Source organism: Melospiza melodia, chromosome 2 (assembly GCF_035770615.1).
Source record: "Melospiza melodia melodia isolate bMelMel2 chromosome 2, bMelMel2.pri, whole genome shotgun sequence".
Taxonomy (NCBI): domain Eukaryota; kingdom Metazoa; phylum Chordata; class Aves; order Passeriformes; family Passerellidae; genus Melospiza; species Melospiza melodia.
In genome coordinates this window covers 69016635-69029171 of record NC_086195.1, presented here as the reverse complement: position 1 = coordinate 69029171, position 12537 = coordinate 69016635, and the positions used below count along the sequence as shown (strand labels likewise).

The 12537-nt window shown below is 39.3% G+C and overlaps 1 protein-coding gene across 6 annotated transcripts in view; it reads right to left on the bottom strand.

Moving 5' to 3' along the window:
• The window catches only part of PICALM (phosphatidylinositol binding clathrin assembly protein), a 65408-nt gene extending 53134 nt beyond the window's left edge, over positions 1–12274 (bottom strand). For 2 of the 6 annotated variants that reach the window (XM_063148748.1, XM_063148749.1), the window contains exon 1: positions 12058–12270. In XM_063148748.1, the coding sequence (XP_063004818.1) occupies positions 12058–12187 (130 nt within the window). In that variant the 5' untranslated portion in view covers positions 12188–12270. Of the gene's footprint in view, positions 1–12057 lie in introns of all 6 variants that reach the window. The other 4 variants (XM_063148747.1, XM_063148746.1, XM_063148751.1 and 1 more) reach the window with 4 other exon arrangements.
• Positions 12275–12537: the final 263 nt, after the last annotated feature.

The window sequence follows — 12537 nt, the reverse complement described above, 5'->3', positions numbered from 1 at the left end:
TACTACAGGTTCTTTTGCCCCTGTAGTATACAAGTTAAAAACCCACATTTCACATTTTATTGCTTCTCATGTATTTACACAGATTTTTAAAATTAGTCTGATAAAAAAAAAAAAAAAATAAATGGGAAATTCTTGCATCCAAGACCAAAATGGTTTAAGCCATATTCTAAAATGGTTTGATTATTACATCATGTTCTTCCAACATCACAGAGATGCAAAAATTACTCATTTGGATTCGTTTTAATATAGTAGGCATAAAAGCCCAATATATAAAATTACTGCATAAGGTACTTTTCTAGTATAAAATAAATAGAAGAAGTCCAAATTACTTAGATTATTAAAATTAGTACTATTTATTACAAAACAGTACAAATGCTTTTCCTTATAAATAGCACAATGCCCAGCTACTGGAGAAAACCTCCTCAGATGACAGATTTTTACTATGAATAAACTTCACACACATCATACCACAATCCAACTATGCAGCATTTCCTATTTTGTATGGATAATCTATGTATCTTACTTTTCTGTGTGTCTCTCAGGAAATACATACAGCAGGGTCCTGTCAGATAATCACCTACTCTTTTAGCTGACTAAACAGAGCTTAACAGGTCTCAATGTAGCTCTGATTTAAAGGCTTATAAACAATGACCTAAGCATACCAACAAAAGTGGAAAAACTTGAAAAGAGGGGAAAATAAGGCAAAGACAATTGAATCATGGGGCTAATAAGTGACAAACAAAACACAGATTTCATGAAGAAGGTTTGCTGAGGAATACTTTTTTATTGAAGTTTCTATAGAAGTAGCTGGTCAAGCTTAAAATAGTAACCCTCAAGATTATAAACAATTGCCTTAAGTGCACTTTTTTTGCACTTGCTGCAAAAATGTCCTTACCAAACTTCAGTTAACAGACCAAGGAGGAAATCAGTTTAGACTATTTGCCTATTATATATCAACTAATGAATTTTCTTAAAGAAAAAAAAATAAACTCCTGACAAAATATCTGAATTTTTGAATGATGAAAGCAGCAAATTCTCAAACTTCAAATACTTATCATTCAGTGAAAATCAAACATCATCCTTCTCCTACAAAGTGACTGGCAGAAAATCACACACAGGCCAGCACAGGTTTACACAGTTGGGTACTTGAGCTGGTATCTCAGAGATCAAATAGGCTAAATGCTGAACTCCCTGGTGTTATATGAAAATAGTTTTGCACAATGTGGCTGAGTTTTATCTTTCTCTATACTAAAAAAAAAAAAAAAACCCAAACAACTCTGCACATCAGACATTTTTTATACAACTTCTGTCTAATTCCTAAGCGAGACTAATCTTAATTTTTCCCATTAAGATAGGAAAAAGAAGCATGACAAAAACCAAGAAACTACTCCTTCCTTGTCAACCTATTTGGTGACATGGAAAATCCTGGTCATTTTGGTTAAAAAAGTGTCACTACTTTAAAAATTACCATTTTTGAAGTAACAAGGAAAGTTCATGATACATGGATTTAGAGCATTTCTGCAGTCACTTCAATACAAGCTCCATCAATTCCATACAATCTACTTCATGTTTTGCACTTAAAAGTAGGTGAACTCATTAAAGGAGATCTTTTACTGGCAGCCACTTTCATACTTTTTCTTTTGACCAAAACCAGATCAGATTTTGACATGAACTGTTAGAAAACTGGATGAAGCAGAGCACAAGAGCTAAAAAAAAAAAAACAAAAACAAAAACAAAAAAAAAAAAACCAAAACTAACAACCAAAACCAACCTCTCTACCTATAAAAACAGAGGTATCACCACAAAATTGTTTCAACTGACACTCCTCTACTGTGACTGTGAAACTCTTCCACGAAGGGAGGCAGCCAAGCAAAAGTACAGCTAAATTCTTCCATCCTATTAATAGAAATGTTGGAAATGCCTGCCTAATTTAGCTTTTACTTCCTTTTTCAATTTAGACTAACATCTCCCATGAGATATTTGGAGCTCTGTGACCAAACAAGACTCACCCTGGCTCGTCCCAAGCACATCTTCAATGCACATTTGAATAGCACTCTTTTTCAAGGGCACAACAAAACCATCCCTTACAGAGCACGTCCAAGCTGCTCACAGAAAATATTTTAGAACATTCTGTGATAAGAGATTAGGATGGTGCAGGAACAAACTTCATTTAACATGCAGAGCAAAAAGGAAGCTGAGTTTTTCCAAGAGCATACACTAAGCTTTACCGATTCTCAGTAGATAAAGCAGAGGATATTACCAAGGGGAACACATCCTCCTTACAGCAACACTGTTTTGTCTGAGTTTCACAAATCCAAATCAGTTCTTTCCCTCATGCCTCACTTTTAGAGACTGTTCCTGAGCCCTTCATTAGTGACCATGGGGTCATGAAATTTCACGAAGTTTCAGAGCCAATACAGAGTTTCAAACTTTTAGTCTGAAACTGGATGGGTAAGGGAAACTGTATACAGAAAGAGCTCCTCAGTATCCACAGCTTTCAGCTGGGAACTTCTCTGTTTACCATGAACAAAGACATGTCCCTATCACAAACAGCCTCTAAGATAAACTAAAGCCAAGAGAAGTAGTAAATAACATCTGTCTTTTGGTTTTCAGTAAAAGGAAAGAAACCTTCAGCCAGATTCTATCCTTAAAATTAAATTGTTTCATAAGAAAAGTTCAAAAAAGAAAATAATTAGTTATTCCATTTACTTCAAAGTAAGGTTGTTCATTGGTTAAACCCTCAGAGAGCTAAACTGAATATGGAACTCTGGTAAAACTATGTGTTAAGACATCTTGTGTGAGCCCTAGTATATACCAAGAGACTGACCACATTCCTTTCTACAAAGACTCCTCATTAACAGTTTAAAATAAAGACAAAAGCATCTCCTCCAACTCACTGTATTTTACTTACAGATCATTAAATATGAAGAAAGTCTCCTCATAAACTATGTGTCAACAAAAAGCAAAAATCCCCAGCAAAACAAGAGAGAAAATCAGACCCTAGAAATGCATGAGCTTTAAACACATAACAATGAAATCCCAAGCATATTCAATTCAAATCCATAACAATGAAAACCCAAATTTCAGAAGTTACACTAACTGTGTTGCTCCCTAGTATTTGAGAATTAACACAAAAACTTCTGTGGATTTCCATCCGCTTACACACCAAATTCAGCACTGAAACAAGCTTCATATGTTCCAGACTTTTAATGCAAAGCAACCTGCTTGGAAATTGACTTATGGTACATTTAATGGGCTTAAATGATGCTACACAGCAGCAAGGCATTTCAACTGAACAGGTCAGGAAAAAAGCTCGGGCTAGCTCCTTATTAACTACCAAGAACCTAAAAATAAAAGTCTGTATCCAAACAACCATTTTTCCTCAAAGCCCAACAAATAGTGTACTAGTCTCTGTGTATCAAACAGCTTATAGCTAAGAATTGTGCATCCTGAGCTTTTCCATTCATCTGCTAATCAAATGTGACAACTTACTAAGCATGAAATACCCTTATTAGAAATAACTACAGTCCACAAATGCAGAGGTGTTCATACATGGGTTCTTTTTTTTCTTTTTTTCCTATGATTAAAATCCACTTCACACGTATTTTTGATACTCTAAATCTTATTCTGCAGTGCTGCACTGTAACACTCCTGACTGAAATGCAAACACTCTAGGGAGAAATAATCCCTAATAAATTTAAGACTTTAGGTTATTAATATATAATAGAAAAACTGATTTAAAGGATAACAAATCCAAATTCAGTCATTTGAATAAAAACCAGCTATCTGATCATGGCTATATCAATGAAAGCTAAGGGACATGGACGTTCAGAGAATTAATTCAAAACTGAAAAATACCTAAAGATTCCAGTATCATTCTAAACAGTAAAGAAACTTCACTTCAAGAGAATAAAAGAACACAAGGATATTGTTCAAAAACGCATTTTTCTTTTTTATCTGCAACTAGGATTTGAACTAGTTATGGTTCATGATGAATAAAAAGTAATTGCAAGTAAAATACCTGAAGTTCAGCCCTAAAACTTACAAACTGACTTAACTGCTTACATAAATATTAAACTCAAGTGCCCCTTGTGAGACAGAAGAATGAAAGCATTTTATGAGTAAGCAAGACTCGATGAAATCAGCCTCACATCAACTCAGAAATGAAGACTTGCTTTGGGAACTACAACTGCATGAGGCTGCAATACATAATCAAGTAAATACTCCCAACAAACTGATTTTAAAATGAAAGTTATTTTTAATCTCTCCATAACAGTATACATCCCGAATTACGAACACCAGTGGCTTCTGGCAAATAGAAAAGGGGACAGAATTAAACATGATCAAATAACACCACCATCACAACAGTTTGAACAAGGTTTTACACTTCACATAAAAAAATAAGGTCAGATCTAGAGTTGCTGATCAGAAAAATTCATGATGTTTGAAATAGGCTGCAATGATGGCTGAAACTACTATGATAATACTGAGCAGAAAGAGAAGGAAAGGGGATAAAGCAAATTGAAGTGTGATCCATTTTCAATTAAATATTGACCCATTGCTCAGCAAGAGCGGAGGTAGCAGCTAAATAAACCCAGAGCAACTGCAGGCAAATGCAGGTGAAATGGTGATACAACTTCTGAACATATGGGAAGAAGTGGGGAAGAGAAGGACGTGCTACATAACACAACCAAACCCAAGACAAAAAGCACACACTTGAACTGCAAAAGAGGGGCACAGAAACACTTCAGGTCACTTACAGATCAGCACCCACCCCAGAAAAGCTCAAACACTGCCAACAGCAAAGCAAGCTACAGCAGCCCTTAAGGGCACCAAGGAGCATGAGGACACCAATGTCCACCTTTGGACAACCAAGACATTCAACCTTCTCACCTGGCAGAGTAACACATCACAAACAACCAGAGCTGCTCTGAGTGGATTCACTGCCAGGTGAAGGTAAATACTTCTTTTTAAAATTATAAATAAGTATTTAAAACACGCTTAATTCTGCCTTTAGCTTTGTAGCCTGAGTTTAATTTAAAACTTTGCATGTTACACACTTGGAGTTAAAAATCAAGTTGACTATGGCAACTTTAGAAACTTATGCTGTGCAGATGAATACAAGTGGGTTGGTTTGGTTTTGTTGGGCTTATTTTTCTTTTTTTTGGAGCAAAAGTAATTAAGGAATTATATAAACCTCATTATCACCTTTTTGTAAATGGATAAAATAATGTACTTTTTTACAAGTTGTTAACGTGGACAATTTGTTTACATACTAATTGTTTAACTAGGACACAGCGTTATTAAGTATGCACAATTTATGCTTTAAATTTTATTAAATTATCTATTCAAAAAATCAAGAAAGGTTACAAACAATACAGGCACCTTGTTGATGCCATAACACACAGCCAGCAACTGGAATAGCTGAGCTACTGCAAGCACCATATTTAGAGTAAATATGTGAAATGCCAGAGCAGTTTCAACCCATGCAAACTTCTCACTTCCCACATCAGCAAAAGAATCACTCCTGCTAGAATGGCACCGCTGCTGGAGCATATGAATGTTGTGACTGAAGGCCTGCTGGCTTAGGAGGAAGCAATAAAGGACAGCAAGTAAAGATTTCTGAAGTGTCTTTTCAGGAGAAAAGGCAAAAAGGAGTTGATGAGGAGAACTCAGTAAATTAACATCAGTATGAATGAAAGTGCATAGGAAATCTCAGAATGAGTATAATCCCCACTTTTGGAGATTTTTTAATTTATTTTAGGTTTAGACTACTTATGACATGACCTGCATAAAAGTCTCAAGATTTCCCTTTATGCCACCACTGTTCACTCCAGTAATGCTGTATGCTTCATTCTGTGAATTAACATGCCCAAGTCAAATTTTGATGTAGGTCTTGTTCCTTTTCACCCTCTCTTCTGAGGAAAAACTTATAAAAGCCTAATTTACCCTTGTATACTATTGCAAATGATCCAGATAAGCATTACTTTAATAAAGCTCCTTTAGCAAAATAGCACAGGAGATTTTTAGTCACAATCAGAAAATCCAGTGTATTTGCTAAATCTGTATGAAATGCTTAACTTCATTAAGTTATTCTCACACAGTTAAATACAGCTTAGTCCCCTAATTTCGTAATTCCCAATACCCGATTTGTGACATATTACTCATAACTCAGATTTATCCTCAGTAGATTTGAGACAACCACACCTTAGCACTGAATTTACTAACACTATTTTTAAGTTTAGAAACTACCAGTTAATTCATAAAGCTCTGATATAAGCTAGGGGTAAAATACAAAGTAGAACAAGATTTCTCCTTCAAGTTTTGAAGGATACAATTACTTTGAATTTACTAAGAATTCGTGATCTGCCCACTCATGATCATACTTCACAATGGAGAAAACGGCCAGAAGAGCAAGGAAAACACCAAGCCAAATAATTTTATAGCAACAAAAGCTTCTTTTCACTTGATTGCATTCTTTTTTGTTAGTGACTTGTTGGTTACTTTTAATCAGCTGCAGATACAATCAGTAATAAAATCCCTCTCATACCCAAGCCTTTGCAAGATAACATTAAACTCCAAATCGCAGCTACTCCCAGAGTTAAGACTTTGACCCGCAGGAAATCTAAATGGCTAAATTCTCATAGTCATGAATAAAAAGTTTGCAGCAGAAGAGTTTGCTAAAATACTCAAAAGGACACATACTTGAGATTATTGCTTTAAATTTGTATTGCAAACTACTTGAAAATATTAAATTACTGCCCCAGTAGAAGGCTTTGAGACTTTATACGCAAGTCATTTACAATTCTTACCTGATTTCTACTATCATGGTTGAGAAAGAGCTACTTCAGTACACAGAGAAGTGGACATATCCTACCAGCAGTAAAGCTACTATGTGCTCTTTTTAAAGGATTAATTGATGTGTGAGATGCTTTGAGTGAAAATGTTTTAACAGCAGTGAAAATTTTCAATTGAAGAAAGCTGTTTAATAAATTAAGCTTTCAAATACAAAAGGTGTCTCATCTCCAGAAATAATGTTGCATTTTCCAGAGGGAGTGAGACACCAGTAATGTTTTTAAGTGAACTTTCCCAGAATTCTACCATCATCAACAAATCATGTACTTTACATAACGCAACAAATGCAAAAGTCAGGAAGCCTTAAATTCCACATTGGATAAGTCATCTCTTGTATTATTATGCAAACTACCATTACTTTGTGAGACAAGCCATCAGGGACAACTTAAAATTTTCACATCTACAAATCAAAAAGTGATTTTAGGATTAGGAACTGAAGACTGAAATAGATCATCAGGTCACAGGCTGAACGGCAAAGAATGTTTCTCCCAAGTGTCCCTTTTAGAAAATGCAAGATATGACAGCACCATTAAAAAATAATTAAGAAAAATCTCAGCTAGGGCTATACCCAAAGTTACATGAGACCTGAATGCTCACTGCTACTGGGAAACAATGGTGGTGGTATGAAGAGTCACAGGAAGCTGATTGCAGGTGTCCTACAGCTTCTCCTCCTTAGCTCCTGCCTCTTACCTCATCTGAAGTAGAATACTGCTTCAGGCTAAGTAAAATAAAACAACAGCTGCACAACTACACAGCTATTCTTTCTGCAAATGAGCAGCTGTAGGAGAAAATTGTCCCTCTGGCAGCCAGGAGGAGCATGATAGTTCTCATACTCTACTAAAAGGCACGAAAAAATATTCCAAAGGAATTCCAGTAAAAAGTAAGAAAGTTGGCTAAAGAAAGAAACTATGAAGGAATCACAGAAAAAACTCAGAAAGAAAACTGAATACTTCAGAAGAAAGTTGTAATAATGCAATTATCTGTATTCGGAATAATTACAGTTACAAAGAACATTTCTAAGCAAAAATAAAAATGGACTGCCTCCAGAAATTTAAGTCAATTACAAAAAGGAAGCAAAACTGCAAGAAACCTCAGGTGATTCTGCCAAAACCAGAGACAAAATATGAGTTAGTTGAAGCACTAAAATACCATAAAAGGAATGTGGATAATCTGTGTCTACTGGAGAACACAGAAGTACCCACAGAACTAGAGTTAATTCACCTCATCACCCAGGTACACTTTAGCATATAAAGGCAAGTGAACCCTTACAAGGCTGGCTTTCCCAGCTTCCCTACAAATCTCTTGGGTGACCCAGCAAAAAGCAATGATCTTTGTTCCTCAGCTCTCCAAGTTACCCTTTCTGTACCATCTCAGTTTGAAATAGAAGCTGTCCCCAGCACAGACATGAAGCAAGAGTTTCTCACCTGGCTTTTCTCTATCCCAGAGGCAGCCTCCAGACAAAACCAAAGCAGCTGACATTAGTGACTTAGGAATTCAGCTCCCAACAAGTTCCTTCGAGTTTACTTTGCCTTACACAGCTTCTCATAGACATCTACTCAACACAGGGCAGGGTTCTGGTTTACTGCCTTCCTTAAAAATACATGTTTTCTTTCACAATAAGAAATCAAGGAAATTACACTCTGGCTTAATTATAGAGATATTTCCTGTTAAGAATGGGTAATTACAGCATCACAACTTCCTTCCAAGTCATCCTTCCACATTCTCATTTAAAGAGGGCTACTCCATTAGCTACAAGCAGATAGGGTTACGATGCACACTCATTCCAGAGGCCAACCCTAAACGAGTATCACAACAAAGCTGTTTAAATACACTCCACAACACACACATGTACACAAACATTGTTATGCTACTGAGCTATCCCTGCTACAGCAGCTTCACTGAACCAAGCCAGTGAAATTTACTAGGCATTAACTTCAGATATTCCTAATATTAATTATCCACCACACATACAAACACACCTCCCTCTCTGAGAATCACAAAAAGAAAGAGTGAAAACTGGCAACAAGTTTCCCAGCACCATTTATATTGTAACAACCCAAAGCACTTGTTCTTAGCATCACTATCCAACACTCAACGGGGACAAAAACGCTACCTAGAAAGAAAGGGTTGTACCAATCTGTGTGTGCAAGTTAAACCCACAAACCTGTTTAGAGCTCCCACTGCTCAGATAGATGTAAAAATGGGGACAAAGTCCTAGTGAAACTAGGTTTTCCATAAAAGAAATTGATGAACTATGTTTTGAGGGTTCCAAGGCCATTAAACCTGATTTCTGTAAAACAAGTAATCCATCACAACAAGCACAGCATTCAGAACAGCAAACAGAATCCTTAACCCAGCTCTAAGCTCTAAGGCTGGACCTTCAAAACAGAAGAATAAAACAGCATCATGGATTCAAGTATACAGCCTCAAGATGATGTTACTACCTATCACAAGCCATGCCCACTTGTAAATTAAAAGTCTTTCTCCCCCAAACCAAACAACTAAGCTTTGTAATGGGAGAGAAAGCATTCTTTGAAACATACTACATTTTAACCACCACCATGAGCTAAGGAAAAAACTCCTTTTTAACTTCCTTGATAAAGATAATCATCACTCAGGGAAACAGAGGTAACCCAGGATGGAGAGCACATCAGTTTTTAAACTCCACACACTGTCAGAAGCAGGATAAATAAGAATAGGAATAATTAAGTCCATGAGCATCTATGTTGGACTTTCCCCCATTTTTATGAGTTAACATGAGGCTGAACTAGTTAAATCTGTTTGTGACAGCTCCAGCTTAATGAAGAAAGCATTTCAGTAACAGGACAGTCAGAAATCTTGAGATCTGTACAAGAAATACAGAAGCAAGAATGTATGTCATGGCCACAGAGCATGCTGCAAGACTAACACTTCATTACAGGACAGTACAGGAAAACTCAACTCATCTGCTCACCAGGACACAACCTATAGTAAGCTTTACCTCTATTATCATAATAAGCAATAATAAGAAAAATATTAGGGCAGCATGCTGCCTATGAAGACAGGTATATCAATTTTCATTTACAAAGAGATGTCAGTTCATAGGCCTTACCATGTTAAACTGTTTGTTGTAAAAGGAAGATATGTACAAACTGTTCAGAAGTGGGGCTTGAGTCACAGCTTGTGTAAAAAATATTTATTTTAAAGTATACAACCATAAAGGGTATGAACAAAGAAAAAGTTCAAAATACAAGACCATGTGTCATTTCCTGATGCCAGGAACTGAGACTTCTAATAAATATATTAGGGTCCAAAACATCTAGCCATGATATATTTTAACCACTAAAAAGATTAATTAAAAACCCAAGTTTTCCCTGCTTTGATAAAAATTCTCAGAGAGGCAGAAACTAAAACTCCTGACAGTCTAGAGTAGAAAAAGGAAACACAGAATTGGTCTTCTCATCCAGCAACTAGCAGACAGCTTTCTAAGGACGTCCAGGCAACCTTCTGAAGCAGCACCCTGGAGGTCTCCATTAGGCTGTTGCCTAGCAGCCCTATCCAGAACATCACCCTTTTACACACACACACCCCCACCTGAAGAGCAGTTCTCTGGCCAGCTTCATATTCTTTTCAACACAGCTTATACCACAAAATAATTCAGCTACTAAATGCCTCATTACTGAAACCCTACTTTTAGCACAATTACAGGCTAAGCCTGACAAAGTTTGTTTGTCCAGCAAGCCTCACTGCTGCTGTGTGAAATCCAGTAACATCACCATTTCATACATATGCCATATGACAAGGGGTTCTCTCTACCTGCCAATAAGTTACTCAAAGCCCAAAGATTTCCTCAGTGTTCTGACACCCTCAGCTAACCAAATACAACAAGACCACTCAGTTACTGTATCTTCAGCCAAAAGATTAACTACATGAGGGCATACCAAAAAGAGTCAGAGGCAGCTGTTCTGGGACTACCCTAAAAATTAATCACATTGCTCTCAGGTACTTGCAGAACAAGAATTCCTTAAACCTTTAATATGCACACGTTTTAGTGGAAAGAAGAAGGAACTACAGAACTACAGTACAATTAATCCTACTACTATCATCTGGTGTTCTCATTTGGATACAGAGCAATTCAGAAGGCACAAACTCAAGACTCATGAAGACTCAACCTTCTCCTGCAGACGTGGGTGGGAGGAAGGGAGAAAGCACACATAGAGAAGGCACAGACACACAAATCTCTCCAGTATCTTTTATTATATATTTGGGAAAGTGAAAGGGGTGGGGGGGGCTGCTGTCCTTAAAAGGCCTAGAATAAACAGATGCAAGACAATAAGATATTCAGACCAAGAACTTCCTCGGCCCTGTGACCTTACAGCTTAGTGGAGAAACACTAATGTGAACTTTGGTGTTCATCATTCTCCTCATAATCACTTGTACGGATCATAGTTGATAGAAAAGCTTTCAAGCCTTCCCACCTTTGATCTGTTCTTAAGAGAAGCTGAAAAATGGCCAGAACCTGCACGGTATGTTAAGACCAGGTACCAAACTTCTAAAGAAGTCCTCTTAGATACATCTTTCCAAGTGAATGAGACAGAGCAGAAAGAAGACTAGGAACATCCTCACTGAGAGAGATCTGCCCCTCAAACAGACGTCTCATACATTTTCCTACATGCAAGATTTACATGACTGTTAAAGAAGGATTTTTTTTTTCCCTGGTAGATTACCTGGAAAATAATTAAGATAACTGATGAGCTATTCCTTCCTGAAACTCCTGCACCTCCTCTAGAGAATGGGGGAGCGCTGCCCTAGCACGACGCAAATGAGATCAATTAGTAAGGAAATTACAGCCCATTCCTCTGCCTGGCCTCCGTGGTTCTCTCCCTAAGAAAGGGGTACGGAGCAGGTCCTGTCCTTCAGCAGCTCACATTGTCCGGGGCCCTGTGCATAAGGAAGACTGGCAAGGCCCTTTTTGGAGAGCAGATACACTGAACAGCCTCTCCCAGGCTCTCTATCGCCACGTCCACGACCCTACGCCCCCGCCCTCGGGCTGTGCCCGACGCTGAAAGCCCGGGCTCCCCGCCGGAGGAGGCTTCCCGTCCCCACGAGGCCGGTGGGATGGGCGGCAGCCCCGCAGCGGGACCCCGGCACAGGCCGGGCAATCTCGCTCCCCGGCGGGACGCTCGGGGAGATCCCGGGGCCGCCGTCCCTGCCGGTACTCACAGTCCAGGTGCTTCTTCTTGGGGCCCATCACCTCGTGGGTCGTGGCCTTGCACACGGTTTTCGAGACGGCCGAGCCGGTCACGCTGTGCTGCGCCGCCGTGATGCGGTCGGTGAGGCTTTGGCCGGACATGGCGGGTTCGCTGGCGGCGCTGGAACCGAGCGCGGCTCCGCTCCCTCCTCAGGGGCCGGGACGGGAGGAGTCGCCGGGGGGATGGAGCTGCGCGGGCTCCTCACCCCGCCGTGCCGCAGGCGGCCCCCGCTCCGCCCTCAGGGACGGACCTGTCACCCGAGCAGGGACCCCTCCTCCTCCTCCTCCTCCTCCCGCCCCCCTCCCCCGGCCGCCGTCCCCTCCCCCTGCGCGCCCGCCCGGCCGGGGACAGGGACACGCACTGGGCGCCGCAGGAAAATGGCGGCGGCCGAGCTCCTCCTCGGGCCTTGCCGGGCCTCTCCCGCGTCACGTGACCGCCCGGCGCCCCGCCC